Below are 19896 nucleotides of genomic sequence, written 5' to 3'. Positions count from 1 at the left end.
CATTCAGAGGATACTGTTAGCTGGGGCTTATGGAAGCAGTTAACTTCGCCACTCTAGTTCTTCCATATAAATGCAAAAGCCCCTTTGTAAAGAGACACGTTTATAACTCTGTCTCTACTGAAATGGGCAGCTGAATATTGCCAGGTTGGCAGTGTGTCTTCAAGAAACTTGGGCATGCAACCAGGCCCAATGTTGGGAGTGCAGTTTGCGTTCTCTCTTACCTCCATTATTTTAGACCCTCTTCGCCTGGTGGAGAGTTCTACTTAAACGTGAGCATTTGTAATGTCTGGAGTGGCCCAGTAAAGGTATCAGCACAGTCATAACTTTGTTTAAAGTGGCAGAGATTCAGGAGTTAAATTTTGTTTGTAAGGAGATTTAATTAAGAATAAGATTTAGAAAATCATCTAATCTGCAAAGACCTTAGACAGGTCTTGCATGATGGTGACCGAGAGTGATTGTTATAGCATGTTTGAAAGTTACAGCAGCCCAGTGCAGTGGAAGAAACTCAGCCCACAAAAGTCAGAGCAACCAGTACCACCATCTTGCCTGGACTCTGGAAGAGTCAGTCTGAGCTCAGGGGGTTCCATTTGCACTCATGTTTCTGTATCGCCCCATTGAGGGCTGTGCAGTTGTGAACCTTCCATTGTAGCTTTGGTTTGCAGAATGATGGCTTGTTGGCACAGAAGACGGGCCAGTGGAGATGTGGCAAAGAAGAGGAACTCAACGAGGGATCAGCAGAGGCAACTGAAAGGTACAGCATCCAAGCCCCACTGTGTTCATAGGCCTTCTTGTCGGTTCTAGTGCAGATGAGCCAGCTGGCAAATCCCTGCATGACTTCTGTTCCTCCACCTTCACCACACTGTGTTTCTGCGCGGCCACTCCTCAAGGGCCTTCCATGTGCCTTCATGCTGCCGTGGCTGCAGGGGACAGGCCTGCTGTAGACTAGAGTTTTAAGTTCAAGATGGATGGGATCTCGCTGCTCAACCAGTTTTATATGAACCTCTATGTTGAGTGCCCACAATGTGGCTCTTTCTTTATGCGACCAAGGTGGTTATTGGTGTCACCAGAGGAGACTGTTTCTCAGAGAAACAGGAGCAGGTTTTGTGCCCAGATGTTGGAGAAAATACCTCTGTGCCTTTGGATCTTGCTAGATCTATCTATTCCAAGGAACTGCTGGTTGGCAACAAGTAAGACCCCCAAATGGCCTCTTCTGGTTCTGTAGGTAGACTTTTGTACTTTGCACCAGATAATGTGACAGGCCGGCAGGTGGGTCTTGCATTGTTTGACGTTTTGGTCTCATTGCAGGAAACCTTTTTTTTCCAGTCTTCTTCCTTGGTGCAATTGATGCTAGGCACACCTTCTCCCTCAATGAGTGTAATATACAAGTTGGGCTCTGGGCCTTTTGTTACATCTGACTACAACTGTCAGAACCTGATAAGGTTGCCTGACTCCCCCTGGAATCCTTCAGAGACTTATGGATTTTCCAGGCAAAGAATAAAAGTCTATGGTTTGTCATAGCTGACATCATCCCTTTAAAGGATTAATCCCAGAATGAAAGCACACCATCAGTGACAAGCATTTCCAGACTCATCTAGAATTTTCTTCTGGACCTTGTGCTCCACTATTGCAGGGAGGTGGTTTCATGTCCAGACCTTCTCTTTGTCTCTCAGGTCACTAAAAACGGAGTTGGAGCCTGCTAGGCAATCAGAGGAACTCCACTTGCAGGAGGAAACACAAGAGGCACAGCAGAAACTCAAAACCGAGGTCCCTTTGGAAATGGAGGCAGAGAAGAAGAACATCAGGTACCAGCCCAAGTCAGTGGGGTCTGTGAGTATTCTCTTTAGCCATGGAAGCTGATGGCTTTGAGACTGATGGCAGTGCACTGTTCAGCTTTGTGTTGGAGCAAGCTGTGTATGCTGTGTATGCCTCCTTCCTGCCCACCTTGAAGAAACTTCTCAGGCTGTTCCCAGAGTTCATGACTCTTTATAAGAACTCTGCAGGGGAAGGAGCCCACTGTGAGTTGAGGTTGCTGTTGTCCCAAGGAGTTACGTGCCGTGTTCTGTGGGATATGCATTTCTGATGTGATGAGACAGAACAGAGCCTTCTAGGAGCCCTCAGGGACTCTGGCCCCAAAGGTAACAGGCAGAGCAGAGGAGGAGGCTCTAGCATCCTGCTTGGCAGCCTTCTGCCTTCCTGACACTGTAGCTACGTACTTCTCTTCCGTGGGCTCAATACCTGCCTCTTTCATGGCCATTCTCTGCTGTGAGTTGATGTCAGAGCATCTCACACTGGAAGATGTGAGTGACGGAATCTCCTGACTGGAAGGAGTGTGTTTATGTAGCAGGTTTTTGCTTTGATACTGTTAGTCTTTTTCCAATACAGAAGTCATACAAAAGAAAGAGTATTGCCTCATGCATACAGGTATATGTGAGCTTAGGTTAATGCTACTGGCAAATCCCCTCCTTTCCCCCAGAGCAGCTGAGGTGGTGACATCCGCCGCTGCTGGCAGCAATGGAAAATTTGGACACCCCTGTCTTTGGCAAAATCTGGGGTTTGGGGGCAAGGCATTCAGACCAGGAGTTGTTTTAGCTCCTGTCTATTCCATCATACTGCCTTGGTTGTCCACGTGGCATCAGTGCTGAAGGTACCTTGGCCTACCTGGGCTAAGCTGTCTGGGCCTGAGGATGCCTGCTTGGGACTGGGTTGGATCTTTTGCCTCCTGCTCAGGAGAAGAAGCAGAAAAGATCTGCTGCCCCTAACTAGCTTGAGTCGGGTATTTTGCAGGTTAGCCCAGGAAGCTGCTTTGCAGAAATTCCAGGAGGAGTTGGAATCCTTTCAGCGATCTGAGGAAGCGAGGCTGAAGGAGCAGATGCAGTTTTCTCTGGAAAGGATGAAGAAGGAAGTAGAAGCTGCCCAGCAGGTGGAGCAGATGGCACTCGAGCAGGAGAGCCAGAGAGCCCTTAGTTCCCTGAAAGAGAGGTTGCGCAGAGAGAACAAGATGGTGAGGTGTCCCCCATTTCTGTCATCCCATGTTGCCCCACAGCAGGATCCTGCTGGCGCAGTGTGTGGTTAAGTTCTAACGTGGGACTTGGCTTAGTCTCTGGCAGCTGAGTAGAGTCCACTAGTTACTCTTAGGGGTTGATTAATGAATGCTTTATGGGCAGGGTTGGTGTGCTAACCATAGTGTTTCCGGAGCTTCCAGGCCACTCCCTTGACCTTGAGGACAGCATAAATGGCTGGAGAAGCTGCATTGGAGCAACTGTCCAATTCCTCTTGAGAGAGCGCAGCCAAGGACTCACAGTGCACTCTGCAGTGATACTTAATTTCAACAGGAGGAATCATTTTTAGAACACAAAAGAGGAAGCCTGTTAAAGAGAGATGAAAAGCATGAAGAACCTCAGCTCCAGCCAGGAAGCTTGGTAGTGTTATTAAACAGCAAACGTAGTTTTGGTGGCTAGAGGGTTGGATCAAGAACCAGGTTCAGATTCCTGTTTGGTCTTGAAGCTTTTATTGGGTGACTTTGGGCCAATCATCATTCCTCAGCCTGCCCTAGGATTAACTGGGGAGTGCAGCCACCCTAATCTCCTCAGAGAAGGAAGGAAGGAAGGATTTTGGCATATACAACACAGAATGTGTCTGTTGTATCTGTAAGATTAAATATGTTTGCTATGAAAGAGGAGAATATTGAATTTGCATAACATTGGATTCTGACCCGTCAGAATGTGCCTGGAGTCAGCCAAGCTGATCTTATAAGGCAGGTGTCAGTCAAACGCCTGTCCGAGAGGGTCCAACATGTCATAGGGACAGAAGTAAATGTGTAAGAGCTTCAGATAGGGGTCTCACATGGTATGGACCTCAGACAGAAATAAACGAACTGATAGTGATTTAATAGGGCCAGTTAGGGTTTACAAATGTAGTAGCGTTATAATGAGAGAGTAAGTTATTTGCAGAGAAATTATGTCTGTCAGTAAGTCCAGAAAACTTATGACAAATACCAAATGTCTAAACGCTGTGAGTTGTATTTTACACACATAAGTAGTAAAAATTATTTCATGTTTTGACCCAAACCACAAGTGATTATTTTAATTGCTGGCACAAAAGACAGTAAAGGGAGAACACCAAATTTTACTCTTTGCAAAAGTGTTTTTTTATCTATACAATTCCAGCTGCTTTGTACATGCTCTGCAAATTCTAGGTTTTATATTATTTATTAAACTAAAAAGCCAACAAAGGTGTAGATGCCTTCATTATGAAAGCACAGAAGAAACATCTGACCCAGATGGGTCCCAATAGGTTTAAAAAACCAAGAGGGTGGATTATTATTATTATTATTTATTTGATTTGTATCCCGCTCATCTGGTAACTTACAGAGAAAGTGTTTTTTTGTTAAACCAGAAATGAGAAGACTTCAAAGGTATTTTATAAATAGTCCTTTTTGCTCCCTGCAAGGAGGGAACTGCTCTCTGGCCCCAGCCACTGCTGGCACGCAGCTCCGTGACAGATGAGCCCTGAGGGCCGGCATCCCTGATCAGAAAAAAAGGTTCCTGCTGCCATCTGATGGTGTGTGGGGGGGGGGCACCTACTCCTCGGTGCTGCAGACCTTGACTGGCTGCTTAATGGCTTTGCAGGCCATGGAAGAATTGGAGCTACAGTTTGCAGCAGAGCTTCAGCGGCAGAAATCGACAGCAGAAGAGGAACATCAAAAGGTACAGTATTAGGAAAGGTGCTCTGGCAGCCGTTTGTCTCCAGCTCCTCCCATAGGTGGACCTTCGCAATCCTAGCAGGATGTTCCTCTTTTTCTTTGTCCTTTCTGTGCAGCCCTACATTTGTATTCTGTACCAGCACAGACCTTATTGGGCCACTTTGTAAATCAAGAAAACCTCTGGAGCAGGACCTGCCTCAAAAGCTTCAGGCCTTGCACTTGTGGTGCCAGTACTGTGATAACGACAGTCTAAGCATCCCTGGCTGAAATCCAGGAGTAGGATGCAACTAGAGTAGGTCCACTGAATCAGTGCAACTTACAGAGGAATTAACTAACCAAATCCTCACTGATTCATTGGGCCTACTCTAGTTGTAACTTACTCCTGGATTTCAACCATTGTCTACTTTGCTGACTCTTAGGTGATGCCCTGCTCCTCTTTACTCCCTTGGATAGTGCTATTTCCTTGGATAATTCCCTTGTTCATATTACTCCTCCTCATCCCCACATCCTCCTCCGAGGCAGCCCCTAGCTTGCTGGTCTTCATAGTCTCCTTGTGCACTGATGCTGAAACTTTTGCTGGCTAACTTTCTCCTTCCAGAAATGCACCAGACTCTTCCACTAGGTTCACAGCAACATCTGCAGCCTTCTTTTGCCACTTTGCAATGCTCAGGGGGCTTTGCCAGCCTGCTGCATGGCCCAGATCCTCTTGCTGCATTCAGCACGGACAGATGCCCACGGCAGGTTGGCTGCCTCTTTTAGAATGGCCCTGCTCATCTTCCTGGGTTTTTTAGCATCTGCCTGCCTCAGGAAACTGAGCTTGCTCATTGGCCCCTCCATGGGACTGCACAGGGACAAAAAATAATGACCAGGGATTGATGTCGTTGAGTAGCTGGCTGTGTTGTCCCCTTTCCTGGTGCTTTGATGAAGCCGTTCCCATTCTGTTTTATCCATGCTCTGTTGACTGGAATTTGAAATGCAGTAGCCAGACAGCAGTCTGCAGCAGCAATTTTCCAGAGGAGGCCAGTTCTTGACTTTGTAGAAGCCTCCATGTTGAGCTTTGCACAAATACCCAAATGGTCTCTGTTTCTGCACAGAAGAGGGTTGGGGGAAATCACGTGACAGGTCAGCCCTCGCCATGTTTACCTTCTGATCACAGAAACATTGGCTGCTCTTGCAGGTTAGACTCCTCATGCCCTCTCTTTCCATTTCCTGTCAGGTTGTCTCAACCCTGCAGATGCAGATCTTGGAGGTTCAGAGGAAAGGGGAGGCAGAGTTGGAGAAGGCGTTGGAGGGTGCAGAGCATCATGTCCAACAGAAGAGACAACAAGTAGCTGAGTACCAGCGAGAGGTAAGGAGCTGGCTGTGGCCTTGGCAGGGGTGGGGCCACCAAAGTCTCAGGCTTTCTATTCTTCCCCTGAGTGCCGCCACCAGACTTCTCTGAATAGGCACCTGCTGTTTGGAGAACGGGTGAGTCATAGTTGCAAGGATGGCACTGGGAAAGAGGTGAGACACAACCAAGCCCAGTGCATGATGCAGAACAACATCCGCACCCAGCCTTCCTTTCCCACTGGTCATCAGAGGGCAGACGGGAAGCCAGTGGGAAGCCTCCAGGAGGAAAGGAGCAGCCCTCCTCTAGGGTCCACTCCCAGGAAGGCTCCTGGTCGGCCCTGGCCATTTTGCCGGCCGTGTGGGGCTCCATGATGGTGGTGGGGGAAGGGCAGCCTAACTCAGAGGACTCCAATTGTAGCTCAGTGACCTCCTGAAGGAGAAGCGGCAAGAAGTTGAAGAAAATCACGCCAGACAGCTGGAGAAAATCCAAGAGGCGCACCGAGAGGCCCTGGCTAAGATCCAGGTGCAACACGAGGAGGAGGTAAGCTCCTGGCTAGGCCTGCTGGGTCAGGCTTGGTCAGCAGGCACCCCACGGTCACTGTGGCGGTTGATGGGAGGAGTGGCAGTAAGGGAAGACGAGAAAGAGCAGGGAAGGACGCAGGAGGACAGCCGCGTCCTTCCTTCACCTCTTTGCAGCAAAAGAGGCAAGCCTGCTGGGCGGCCCGGCGGGCGGGCGGGCGGGCCTGAGGCAGTTCCACTTGGCAGAGCTGGAGGCTGTGCAGAAGAATCTCTCTCTCTCTCTCTCTCTCTCTCTCTCTGTGTGTGTGTGTGTGTGTGTGTGTGTGTGTGTGTGTGAGAGAGAGAGAGAGAGAGAGAGAGAGAGAGAGAGAGAGAGAGAGCAATTGCAGGGATTGTGGAAGCTGGCAACCTTCCTTCAGTGGGGTCCCTCTGTATGGTCAGAATCTTCTCTTCTGTGGAGTGACAATTGCCAAGAAGCCTCTAGAGGAATGCTTCCTTTCTATAGTTGTTTTGTAGACAGTTGGTACAGGGAGGTGCTCCACAGGAAACAATCACACAGCCACTTCTTTGAAACTGTACCCCAGCCTTGTCAGAAAGGGAGCCCCCATTTCACCCTCAAGTGGGAAGCACCTGAGATGAGAAGGGCTAGGAGTGCTCTCCTCCTCCTCCTCCTCCTCCTCCTCGGATGTGCTGAGCCTTTTCCATTTCCTCCTGGCTCTCCCCAGCTGGAAACATCCTAGCCCTTCACTGTGTGCCTTTTGTCTCCCTCCTGCCCCTGGTGGCGAGGAGAACTTTCCACCTGTCCCTTGGCAACGACGGGGCGCTCTCCAGTATGTTTCAGAATGCACTCCAGCTTTTTGGTGGCTCTCTTTGCACAGGAGCAAAAGGTCCGGGAGGCAGAATTGGCACTGGATCTCCGAGCCAGGGATGTCCAGGCAAGGTCAGCTCAGCTACAGGCCCAGGTGAGTATCAGCAGGTGAATTGCAGTCACCGCAAGGGATGGCCATACCATTGGCCTTTGGTATCTCACCAGACATCTTGGCTGTGGTTTTTGTGGCTTCCAGCCTCTGGGATGTGTGAGAACTTTGAGGGGCATGGGCTCATTGGGAGCATTCACTATGCCGTGCCTTGGGCTTTCCCAATTAGGAGCATTGGCCAGCTAAATGCCTTTGCTCACAGACTGCTTTGGAGCCTAGTACCCCTCACCCAGGCGACTTCCCTCAGACAACTGGCTGCAGCGTTGCTCCCGAAGGCCAGAGGTGGGCCACTTGGAGAATCATTATTTACACCCACAGACATTCAAGGTCATGGCTGGCCCTTGGACGCCCCATCACCTTTGCTGGAGATGTGTGGATTAGTATTTTTGGACTATAACTCCCAGAATGCCAGGGAATCTTGGGGGTTGTAGTCCAGAACCACAGATCTGGACCCCTCTAGGGTCTATGGGTTGCCTTCCTCCCTCACCTTTTCGTTCTCCCTTCATATGCAGGAAGAAACCTTGAAAAAGAGAAAACAGGAAGTCCTGGAGGAAGAGGAGCAGCTGGAACAACAGCAAAAGGTACATGCTCGTTGCTCGGGCAAGGAATGAAATCTCCCCCTCTTCCCCTGTGATGGGGTGGCCTCACGTACTTCCTCCTTTCATGATCCCGCAGGAGAAGTCTTTGGGACACAGATGGGCAGGAATAGCCATATTCTGAGCAGAGGGGCTTCTGTCAGTGCACAGCTGAAGGTCAGGATTAGTCTCCTTCTCTGTTCCATTCCACTTTGTAAACAGAGAGAAGAAGCTTAGAGGTCACCCTGGCTGGCCTTTAAGTGTATGTGATGCCAACTAGCTAGGTTCTGTTTGTGGGGACTGGCCGCTGTGACTGTCCTGCACCTCAGAAAGATACTGAAAGGTATTTCCAAGTCAGCCTGCTTGGTGATCCTGCCCAGGACTGAACTGGGGACCTTATGTTTGCAAAGCGTGTGGGATGCCACTGAACAGGAGCTCCTTTCTTCTGTGAGCAGTTGCCGAAATAAAAGATGCCTAGATTAGGGAGTGCAGCCAAGACGCAGATCGCCCCCTTCTGTGTCCTTGGTGGAGCCTTCCTGTTTCACAGATAAGGTCAAAGCTCTGGTTCCTATTTGGGTGAGGCAGTGGCCTCTGCTAGAGATGCTGGAGGCCGGTCCACTGGTTCTCTCCTTTTGCTCTACAACTCAACAGTTGTCTGTTCTTGGGCCAAACAAGGAGAAAGGTAGAGAGGAGAGGAGAGTTTCTTCTCAAAGAGACTGGGGTGTCATTTCCCCACCTCTGGGAATTATATCACAGACGTCGAAGCCAAAAACATGATCCTTGCAGAAGTGCAGATGCCTTAAATGTTTTCCCCTAGGAGGCAGCTGTGGCAGCTCAACTCTGCCTTGAAGAGTCCCAAAAGCAGCGAGACAGCCTGGCTGAGAGCTTGGTGCCCCTGCGCCAGGCTGTGGTGGCGCTTCAGAGCCAGAAGGTGGACTTGGAGTCTCGGGTGGAGCAGTTGCAGGCACAGAGCCAGCAGCTGCAGAAGCAGGCCAGGTGGGTGTGTGCCCAGCAGGGCACAGGGGGCTGCTCGTGGACTGGAGAGCCCGTCGACTTGCTAGGGAGGAGAGCTACTTTTAGACCTAGACATTGCTTGACCTTCTCGGAGAAGGGGCCCTTGTGTGTTTGGAAAATGGGAAGTTTGGGGTAGCTCATTCTTACACTACGTCACAGGCTGCTGCTACCTTAAGTGTTCCCTACCTGGCTTTGGGAGTGTCTGGTTTCCACTGCACATGGGTTCTTCACAGCGGTGGCAACAAATTTGGAGTGAGGACTTGAGTATAGCTTGAAACCCCTGAAGGATCAGAAGGCACATTGCTGGGAACATGTTGCTCATGGCCTGTTCTGTTCCCAGGGAGCTAGAGGAGACCCTCCGGGACAAGCAGGAGCTGCTGAAAGAGAGGAAAGGACCAAGCCGTGAAGCTTCCTTGCTGAAAATGGAGGCACTCCAAGTGGAAGACCTGCAAGACAGCGGTGGCACCCCAGTCCACTGGAAACAGGCGGCTGGAATGTCACGGACAGGGGAGGGGCAGGGACAGGGACAGGTAGTCCTTCACTGAGTTTATTTCATAGCTCCTGCCGCCCATTGAAATGCTTTTTAGATCCTCAGATCTGTCCGGGGTCTACACTGAAAGCACATGGTGCCAGCCTCTACCATAGAAAAGAGGCCCGTTTTTTAAAATGCAGTTTGTGACAGATTGTTGAATATTCAAAACAGTCACAACCCATGCAGCATTTAGTTATCACCAGTAGCATGCTTGTGAAATATTTAAGAAGAAGAATGTATCCCATTAATGACTTCAAAATGACATTTGTTTAATTCTGTCCGTGTTCAGGGGGCTTTGCATTACTGCAATAGGATCACAGTATCTGCTGGGGATTGGTTCCAAGCCCCACCCACTTCAGCACGGAGAATAGCAAACACTACGTTTAGCATAGTGCCTGGTTCCCAGTTCTGGCAATTACATAGCGGAAATACATACAGGTTTTTTTTTGTTTTTTTCTCTTCTAATATTTTTAATATTTTCAGACTGCAGATAATCCTACAAATACAGGGGTCCTTACTGCACACACAAAAAAGGAAGATTCCATGCAGACATGTAGAAATAACAGAAAAAATAAAGCATGTTTATAATTAGGTCTTGACTCACATCCATGTGCTTAGCCAGTTTTGGGGGTCCAAATGTACCTGACAGTTGCAGGGGCACTCAGAGAGGGAAGACCATGGGGGGGGGCTGGAAGAGACTGGCCACATTGTTAGGTACAACATAGAAGGCACGACCCTTTTGTTAACATGAAACCACCCTTTGAAATGGATCTCGCAGGCTGTGTTTATGTCATGCACACACAGAGGGAAGTCCCAAGTCCAGTTTGCAGTGTGATAGCAAGGCTAGGCAAGGCCTTGTTTTGTGAAATCTTAGGAAGCAGTTATTCCAGGGAATATTGGACTGGCATCAGAGTCTGTCTCTTCATATCTATTTGTGAGTAGAGAGGAGAGCCTCTAGTTAGGCAGTGTCCCCCACTCCGTCCCGGCCTGGTTGTCTGATCCCAGGACATCTTTGGTTTAAACTGCTCCTGTTAAATGTTGAGGTATGACAGCTTTCTTGGGTGTGGGATCCAGCCTTCATTCGCATGTCAGTTAACATATTTTCAAAAATGATTAAATCCTTAAGGCCTGCTACGGAGAGACGGCATCCGAAGCCCCAAAGACTCCTGAGGAAGACAGCCTCCTCCTGGACCAGTAAGAGAAAGGAGACGATGCGCCTTTGCCTTCGCTTTTGCCTCCAGGTGTAGGCAGTGTTTGGAAGCAGAGTCGTAGAATGTGGCTGAGTGGCTTCCCCGGGTGTACGTTGGTGGTGAGAGGATGCTGCCGCTGCTGAGGGCTTTATTGTGGCACTGTCAAGGCCCACCCCAGAGTGGTGTTTCAGCGCCGTATGCTTAGAAGATGCTTCAGGAACTGCTTGGTGTTCTGTTGACCTCTGCCAGAAGTCCTGCTCCAGTGCTTTCCTTCCCACTTCCAGGGTCCGGCAATACATATCTGCTGAGGGAGCTTCCCTCAAAACAGCTAAGGAGTTCCTCGCACACCAGACGTACTTGATGCAGAAAAGGCAGGCAGCCTGGAGAGATGAGAAGCAGCCCTGGAACCAGGATCTCCAGGTAGCTAGCACAGGTGTCCCCAGACTCTCTCTCTCTCTCTCTCTCTCTCAAGTAGCAAGTAGCAGAGGTATGGCAGCTGTAGGTGAGTGCTGGCCTTTGGATCTTTGCATTGGGGAGCCCCCCACCCATTGTACCTTCTCTCTCTGGGTTTGTTGAAATGTTTATCCCATTACTCCAGATAACTTCTCCTAGAATAGCTCACAAAACCATTGTGAAACAAAAAACTTGATAGGCTTGGGGAGAGAGGCATTTGTTGCTGCTGCTTCTTTTTTCCTGCTGCTGAAACATGATTGGCTGCTGCCTGCTTTCTCCCCCACAGGAAGCCAGGCAACTGGATGAGATGAAGTCTGCTGTACAGAGAGGGCAAATCCTGCTGAAGAAGAAGGAGAAGAGGTTGAGACAGCTGGAGTCCTCGCTGGCGGAAGAGGTAGCAAACTGCCCACAGCTGGAGGAACGTCGGTTGTCCAGAACAGGGTGGGAGAGCAGCTTCTTGGGATAGTGCACAGTTTTTGTAGAACTTTCTTCTCCAAGACTCAGTTCAACCCAGGAAGGAACTGGTGCCCTGTCAGGGAGGGGTTTGTGACTAAACCCGACTGAGTGCTTAGAGCAAGACTGAACGAGGTCTAGCACGTATAGGGATACACACGCTTTGCGCTAGACGGTGCCATTTCATTGTAGCTAAGCAGGGGTGGGAAGGGATTCACTTCACTTCTGCTCAGCGTCAGAGCAGGCAAGCGGTTCCCCTGTCTCGGGTCCCCATCCGCTGTGCCTGTGCTGGCAATGGGGCCAAGAGGAGGGCCTCCTCTGACGATCTTAAATGCCGAGAAGGGAAGAAAAGGTTCTTCAGGGACTCATGTTGCCCTGGAGGTGCAGCCCCATGACAGCGGCTGGTGGGGGTGGGGGGACAGAGGATTTGGGAGCACCTGCCGTTGCAAAACTCTGCATACCGAGTCTGGTGCTCTGGCTCCTTGCTATCATGCCTGCTGAAAGTGATCGGGCTAGCAGTCCTGGCCTCAGCTGCTGGAGTGATTCCTCTGCCTTTGCTTGCTGGCTAAGCTCTCCTTGAGAGGCAGGAAACCACCTGTGGCTGTTGAACATGGAGTTGAACCCTCCTGTTTTCCCTTTTCCTCAGTTCTCTGATGAAGATATGCTGAAGGATGTGGCATGCAAGAAGGGGGTGACTTTTGACCTCAGTGACTCGGAGGACACAGACAGCCTGATGAGCATGGAAGAATCCACCCCCAAAGGTCTGGGTTTGATGCAGTTCTCTGAACAGCCACCTCCCTCGCTCTTTCAGCTCATGGGACACCAAGGGTGTGCTTGAAGGGTCTCTTTCTGTGATCTAAGGCGGTGAAGCTTCCCATTCTTTTGCAGCTGCCGCAGTTCTGGTCTGCTGGGAGGGAGAGTTGGCAGATGCTCCCCAGTTCTTTGGGTCTCCTTGCCCTTTTTCTTCTTGTGGCTAGCGCAGAATTCTTGCGATCTGGTTCTCCCTTTCTGCTAAGTGCCCTCAGTTTTCCATCCCGGAAGTCCAGAGCTACTCAGATGGAGTCCGCTTAAATTCTGCCCTGTCTTCTGCCCTTCAGGAGTGGGCCAAATCAAGTGAACTTCAAGAGTGCTTGACTCCAGGGAAATCTCCTCTTCGCCTTTGTGAGATGTGGGCCTTAGAATTATCTGCTCCTTCTGTTCCACCCCTCCCAACTCCACTCATTGCTACCAACAATGCATTCCTCTTTCTCCCCGCAGATGTTCACTTGAAGCCATCGGAATGCCAGTGGCCCCCACTGGATAAGATCCAGTGCCTGACGAACTCCCTGCAGCGTATCTCCAGTGATCTGAACAGCATTCTTGGCCTCCTGACTGCCTTCGGCACCCAGCAGCCTCTCCTTTTTCCTTCTGCTAAGGTCCCTGCCGCCCCACTGCCCCAGGGTGGCCTTCCTCTTGCCACCTACATCTCTGCACCCCATGGCTACTCAGACGCAGCCGCTCCAGTGGTGCCTTTAGCTGGCCCTCAGTGGGCCTGGAGAACGGCCTTAGGCCCCCGTCCCTCCACCACCTCCTCCTCGGCCAAGAATTCTGTGGACAGCCTGCTGATCAAAAAATGGCGCAAATACTTCCCAGGTAAGCACAGGGCGCCCTGGGGGCCCTTCCTTTCCCTGATCAGCTTTTCAAGGCTGCTTTCCCATCTTGGCAAGTGGAACGCTGGTCCCGCGTCTGTTAGTTGGTAGGCTTGGAGGTTGGAGTGGTACTGCCAGACAAGGGAGGTGGCCGGAGGTGTAGGAGTGAGGAATGTTTGTGAGAGGGGTGGGTTCTTTTTCCTCCACCACAGCCCAGGAGAGATCAACCTCCAGGGGTGGGAGCCCAGTTGTTTAGGCCAGCGCCAGAATATTAGGAGCAGCTGCCCCTCCTCAGCCAGCACTCCAGAGCAGAGCGGCTGCCACCTGGCATGGAATGTGCCTGGCTCTTGCACTGAGTTTGCACTTGCTTCCTAAAGCTCCCCCCTCCCTCCCCCTTGCGCCTTCCCCCCCCCCCCCCGGTGTGTACCTGCTCTAGCTGTCTCTTTTTGCTTTGACTTTCCTCTTCTGTGCTTTGAACAATGGGGTGGATAACATGCGGTTGTGGGCAGTCCGCACCCCACCTGTATTAGTCTGTCCATAATCCCTCGCCCCCTAGTTTTTTAAAACATACAAAATAGTTAATTAACTTGATGCCCTCTGGGGAACAAATAGGAGAATGTGCAAGGGAGGAAAGTCCTTTGCTTATAAAACATGGAGGAATTTTAAGTCATCTCCATGAGGAAGCTTGAGGCTTAAAACTGGACTCTCTTACCCACAGGCTATGCTGCCTATGTGGAGAACTGAGCCCCCCTCCCCCGCCTGGGATATTTTGAGAGGGTCGGGGACAAACAGCAGATCATAAGAAAAGCTAGGGGGTAATTTCAGAATGAAAAAAGGGTGGCTTGTCATTCCTGCAGATTCACCGAAGATGTCATGGTTTAACACTGGCACAGCTACTAAAAAGGAGCACTCTCTTCTATTCCAGGTGGGTTGCCCTTGCTCTGCGGAAGTCCTAGCGCAACAGATGGCAGGCTGGGATTCATGGCCTCTGGGTAAGTAAGACACCTTTGCACAGTCTCTGGCTGACCACCAGGCTAGTCAGTAGAGCTTGGGGATGGGGTGGAGGTGCAGGTGGTCTACTCCAGAGCAGGTGGCATTGCTCTGTAGAAAAGGCCTTTGCTCCCTCGGCCTCTTGGGATATGTTGAACTTGGCCTGCCCTCTCCATAGGGCTGTGCTGTCCTTTCATCAGAACCACACACTTGTGGCTTTGAAAATGGCTTTCCTTCTGTCTCCTGGTCGAGGTGCAGGGCTGCAGCTTAAAGGCTGGGCTCTAGGACCCCCCTCCTCTCCACTCCCCTCCCCTCCCCCCATGTGTCCCCTGCACTGCCTTTTCATGTGGTTTACACCAAGAGCTGTTCTGGCTGATTTCCCTCCCCCCACCCCGTCTTCTTAACAGGGAACACTTTCCACTGTTCCAGCGCCCGCAGACTATCCAGGGCATGCTTGATGCCAAGAAGTGGTTGGAAGAAATCAAGCAGGATCCCAGTGTGTATCTTTTACTTGCCTTTGTCTGCCGACAGAGCTGACCAACAGGCTAGAGAATGCAGCCACCCCCCAGAATTTAGCAAGTTCCCTACAAGGGCCTGAGTGGGGCAGAGCTGGAGAATCTTGAGTTTTTCCCTTCTGGAGGCAAGGAAGACCTTGTCTGCCCACAAGGCTATGTGACTGCAGAGGCTGGGCCTCTTCTATAGGCCAGCCATGTGCACAGCTGATACAAGAAGAAGAGCTGGAGGGGTGCCAGCAGCCGCCACAGCACAGTGTTCAGGAAGGGCAGAACTTAATCCCTCCCTATGAGCTGTCATTTGGGGAAGCAACATGTTGCTTCAACCCTTCGACTGTTTGACAGACTTGAATGGGCATCGATGGCCTTGTGGCCATCCTCAGTCGATTTGGCTCTCCTCGTATCTGAGTGAGAGGCAGCTTGGGCTTTCCTTTTCTTTCCTTCCCCCCCCTCCCCCCTTCAGGGATATTTGAAATGCAAACACACTGTGTATTTGATGGGCTGCTTTTAAGTACCTTTTGAGCTCCCTTTTCCTGGAAGGTTTGGTGGCGCAGCCTCCCTGCCCCAGTGCTTCTGGAACACATCGCCTGATTTCATGGGAGCTGGGCTCCATCCACACTCTTGAGATCTGCCTCCTGCTTTTTCCCTTCTTGTCTCCATTTTTGCCTTTTCCTTCACGTCCCCACCAGACATCTCTTGCCAAGCACCCCAAGGTCTTCGGCCAGCGGCACCGGCTTACTACAGTTGGGGCTGGATGAGAACAACCAAATCAAGGTCTACCGGTTCTAGCTTCCGCGCCTGCCGAGAAGGCCAAACTGCAACATCTCAGGGTTCTCTCAGGGAGTGAAAATATAGAGTGTTGTTCCTGTACCCAGAAGCTTCCACAGATGCTTTCTTGGAGCACATGGCCTCAATCTCCCAAAGCAAATTTGGTGAAGTCCGTGAGGCATCCATAGATCAAGGCATGCATAATCAGTCCCCTCTTTCTTAGCTTCCCGCTGCCCCCCCCCCCGAGGAGTTCATTCACTTGCCTCTCAAGGCAAGGCAGTGAGTTCTCAGAAGAGTCTCGGAGTGGCTGGGAGGACGGGGGGGGGGGGTCGCCTCTTTCCAGAGCCAGGGGCCTGAGAGTGTGGGCGGGCCCTTGGGAACCTCACGCCTGGCCTCCGCCTGAACTCTTGTGGGGTGTGGGGAAGAGCAGTGGGTTTCTGTTCTCTCATGGTGGTGCTCTAGAGCCAACACCTCGTGCGATGCTTCCAGATTAGTAGTTCATGGTTCGGTGGCAGTGCCTTTGGTGGCATAGTGGGTGCCTAGAGCCGAAATGGTGCTGGGCAGGAGGAGGAAACCGGGAGCACAGACAATGAAGTTCTTGCCGCATGCCGGATCCTCCAGCCTTAATTAGGAGTTGGATGCTTCTCCCCGAGCTTGGATTAGGCTGCTTTTCCAAGAAGCCGCAGGAGGCAGTTGGGCAAAGTCTTGGTCGTAGGCAGTCTTGGTGGAGCTGTTGCTGCCTCTGGCATCCTTAAGCCTAAGATGCTCAGTTGTTGAACTGAGGGGTAAAGCAGGGAGGGATTGCCACCCGTGCCCTTCCATCCTCCAGCAAACGGGAGGAGGCTGTGGTTGCTGAAATGGTTTTGGCTTCTCCCCCCCCCCCCAGCCATCCTGCTGGTTACTCTGCCTGCCCTCTTTTTGGGGTGGCACGTTGCTCTGGCTTTTCTGGCCGTGGATGGAGAGCCTCCCCTCAGGTGGCTCTGCTGCTCATCATCCTCTGTGCTTTTTGTTCTCTGTCACTTACCTGTTGCTCTCCCAGCGCTGCTGAGCTGGGCCTTGGTGTGGCACAACTGGAAGGGACAACAGAAGGGAATCAGTATTTTTGAACTTGTGACATATAAAGTTTGCCTTTTAGTAAGAGGTTGGCTGTAGTTTTTGTATTTTGCCTACAGATTAAATGTATTCTTTCCCACGGTCTCTGCGGATGTTTGCACCCCCTCCTTGCCATCCTGGTACTCTGGTTCATGCCGGAGAATCAGAGGGGCAGTTGCTCTCTCTCTCTCTCTCCCTCATCCGGTCTGCAGGCCTCGGCCCAAGTATCAGCCTCCTCCTCTTTTCTGTTTGGCTACATCCATCTTCCATCAAGGCAGAGGTCATTTGTCAGCTAATATATGTATGTATAATATATGTACGTACGTACATATGCATGTATGTATGTATTTACAATATTTTTTGCCCTTCCTTTCTTCTTAAAAGAACCCAGGGTGGCTTACCTACTTGAAAACACAATATTAAAAACTAAAAACAGTAAATTATTCAAATATTAAAGAAGAATTAATAACATTGTATTTAAAATGTCAATACACTACAGATGTTGTATTAAAAAGACAGATTGAGAAGCAACAAAATATAAAACATCCAGTCTCTTGTTTTCTAGACCCTCAGTCACTCAGGGAAAGCTTGCCTGTACAGAAAGGTCAGCCAAGAGGGGGCCAGGCTGGCCTCCTTTGGGAGGAAGTTCCAGAGTCTGGGAGCAGCCACAGAGAAGGCCCTGCTGTCCTGTGTCCCCACCAAGCGCCTTTGGACCCACTGAAGTTTCTGAGCACTCTCCACAGGCAGGTCCACATAGAGTGTGTTAGGATAATCCAGATGTGATGTAACTAAGGTATGTGTCACTGCCAGGTCAGATCCCTTCAGGAATGCCTAAAGGACATAACGTAAATGTATGCATTTATGGCTTTCCAATGGCGGTAGATAATCTCTGTGCCAGCTTTTTCCTCTTCAGCATTTTAAGTGGAAGTGCAACCAGGCCCTTGTTCAGTACGTAATCCCCAGAAAAGCAAGAGGAGCCCCCCCTCCCCCCTTTCCTCCTAATCCCTCTGAGAGTGAGGAGGAGATGGGAACGTGGCATTCCCTGAGTGCAAGTGCTGGAGATTAGACGTTCTGCAGGACGGCCGGTTGTGTGTCGGACAGGCCTTCTGCCTAAGCTCATTAGGTCCTTCGGCATCATCGCTTGCTCGTTTGGTGCGCCCGAGTGCCGGCTAGTCCAGAGACCAGCTGGCTTCCTGCAGGGGACATTTTGCCTCCCTCACCATGTTGGCAACACTGATGACGGCACTCTTCTTCATGGTAAAAGCTCTGGGACAGGTCAGTTTTCTTGTTATTTCATTTTAACACAAACCTCTCTGTGGTAATGGCAAAGGGAGAAAATATTTATAGGGAGCACGGGTGGGGTTTTGAAAAGCAGAAGGTTAATCCTAGGCAGTCAGCCAGTGCATGATGCATTTTTGCAAGGTTGTTCCCAAGGGCTGTGTTGTCTAGACTCATTCATTACCACAGCTGTGCGTGTGATACCTGTAGAGCAGCAAGCATGCAACAGCTGTGCAGTTTGGCAGTTTGCTTCTGCATGGAATCCTGGTTCTATGACACTGGCTACCTGAATGACATCTTGTATGTGGCCTCCCACGCCAGGAGGGAGGGGGGCCTGTTCCCCTTCAAATGGCTCCCACGGAAGGGGGCAACCTTGAAGCCAAATTTCTCTTTGGTTGTTCCCATCCTTCACATCTATTCCCCCGCCCCCAGCCAAGAGGAAGTGCTGCTAGAGAAGGCCCATAGAGAATGGGTGCTGGGTAGGCCACAGAGGGTGCCTTTGCAGGAGCCCATTGTCCTGTCCCGGGTTTGATGGTGAGATCCATGGAAGTGGGGGGGGGGGGGCGCCTGCGGCAGCTGCTCTTTGCTCATGAAAGAAGAGTTTCTTGCCTATCAGGCTCATGGCCAGAGAGGCCTCCTGAACAGCAACCGCCACCTCCGTCTCTGGGTGCCAGCGAAGAGCGGCTTTGTCAGTTGACCTACCCTTGTGTGCCTTTTCCCCAGCTTGGCAACAGCCTGTCCCAGGAGGAGCCACTGCCCTACCTTGTCCACCAGCCCCTCCCCTGGCAGGTCCAGTGCGTGACCCAGAGCCGTCGCACCAGCCGAGACAGTGGGGTAGGTCCCTTGTTGCCTTCTTTGGGCTGCTGCCACCACGGGGTCTCCGTCAAGGAATGAGCAGAAGTGGGTTCAGGGAAGTCTCTTTCAAGTTCTGTGCTCCAAGAACAAAGAGGAAGAACTGTCACTGAAGGACAGGAAGTGGGTGAGTTGCAGGGAGGAAACCTGGGTTCTATACAAGCAGACTGGATCAGGGGAGCGCTGGAAGCCAGAAGGGGTAGGGAAAGGAAAAGCGCTGTGCCTTGGGATAGGCCCACATTGATGTCTAAGCCCAGAGGGCAGTAGAGTTCCAGAGCAGATCCAGCTGTTTTGGGATGTAACTCCTACCATTCCTGATGTTTGGTGAGGCTGCCAGCTGTTCACGGGAGCAGTAATTTAATGGGCAGGAACTGTTTTATATTTGTATTTATATTTATGTCTTGCCTTCCCACCACTGTGCTCAAGGCAGCATGTGTGGCACATTGCTGCACCTGAAAATGAGAAGATGGCTAGCTGAGGGTCACTTAAGGGGCTCATGGTAAAGTAGGCGGGTTTGAATCCAGGTTGCCTGAGTCTGAATCTAGCATGGTAGCCACAGTGCCATGCTGTTTGTCTTAGGTAATGTGAACTTTAACTTTGAACAGCCAGAGCGCTTCTGATACTGCCACCAGTTTCCAAAGCTGAGCATTAACTAGCTGAGCATTCCCTCTGCAGCATAAAATGAGAGCATTACCATCTCAGCACTTGCTCTGGCTTTGTACAAACAGTTGACTAATTGGAGAATAGAGACGGTTCTAACCACTAGTTATTCAATGCAGTGGGAAGGGTACATCTCTGGAGCCAATAAGCTTCTGCTGGGAGCTGCCTGCTGATCTCCCTGGATTATCCAGTTTGCAGCCTTGCTGGCAACTGGAAAAGGCACACAGCCTGCACATGCCGATGTGGTGGTGGAGGGTGGTGATGGTGGAGGACCGTGGTTGCTGTTAACATAACTCTGCTTCTTGATCTTTTCAGAAAGGGGGGAGTTCTCGGCACAATAGCATCTACGGGATCACAGGGCGAAAAGGTGAG

General features: G+C 50.8%; 1 protein-coding gene across 4 annotated transcripts in view; it reads left to right on the top strand.

Annotated features, from left to right (window-relative positions):
• Window positions 1–19896, top strand: part of CEP164 (centrosomal protein 164) — a 32558-nt gene that overhangs the window by 10654 nt on the left and 2008 nt on the right. For 2 of the 4 annotated variants that reach the window (XM_078379562.1, XM_072979066.2), the window contains exons 8-26: window positions 663–751; window positions 1671–1802; window positions 2785–3001; window positions 4629–4706; window positions 5919–6050; window positions 6450–6572; window positions 7429–7512; window positions 8040–8108; window positions 8920–9098; window positions 9457–9646; window positions 10775–10842; window positions 11123–11258; window positions 11578–11685; window positions 12391–12505; window positions 13002–13376; window positions 14298–14364; window positions 14770–14862; window positions 15564–18846; window positions 19840–19891. In XM_078379562.1, coding sequence (XP_078235688.1) covers window positions 663–751; window positions 1671–1802; window positions 2785–3001; window positions 4629–4706; window positions 5919–6050; window positions 6450–6572; window positions 7429–7512; window positions 8040–8108; window positions 8920–9098; window positions 9457–9646; window positions 10775–10842; window positions 11123–11258; window positions 11578–11685; window positions 12391–12505; window positions 13002–13376; window positions 14298–14364; window positions 14770–14862; window positions 15564–15663 — 2355 coding nt within the window. In that variant the 3' untranslated portion in view covers window positions 15664–18846; window positions 19840–19891. The remainder of the gene's footprint in view (window positions 1–662; window positions 752–1670; window positions 1803–2784; window positions 3002–4628; window positions 4707–5918; window positions 6051–6449; window positions 6573–7428; window positions 7513–8039; window positions 8109–8919; window positions 9099–9456; window positions 9647–10774; window positions 10843–11122; window positions 11259–11577; window positions 11686–12390; window positions 12506–13001; window positions 13377–14297; window positions 14365–14769; window positions 14863–15563; window positions 18847–19839; window positions 19892–19896) is intronic. The other 2 variants (XM_078379560.1, XM_078379561.1) reach the window with 2 other exon arrangements.

Source organism: Pogona vitticeps, chromosome 8 (assembly GCF_051106095.1).
Source record: "Pogona vitticeps strain Pit_001003342236 chromosome 8, PviZW2.1, whole genome shotgun sequence".
NCBI classification, from domain to species: domain Eukaryota; kingdom Metazoa; phylum Chordata; class Lepidosauria; order Squamata; family Agamidae; genus Pogona; species Pogona vitticeps.
This window is presented reverse-complemented; position numbering and strand designations above follow the sequence as displayed.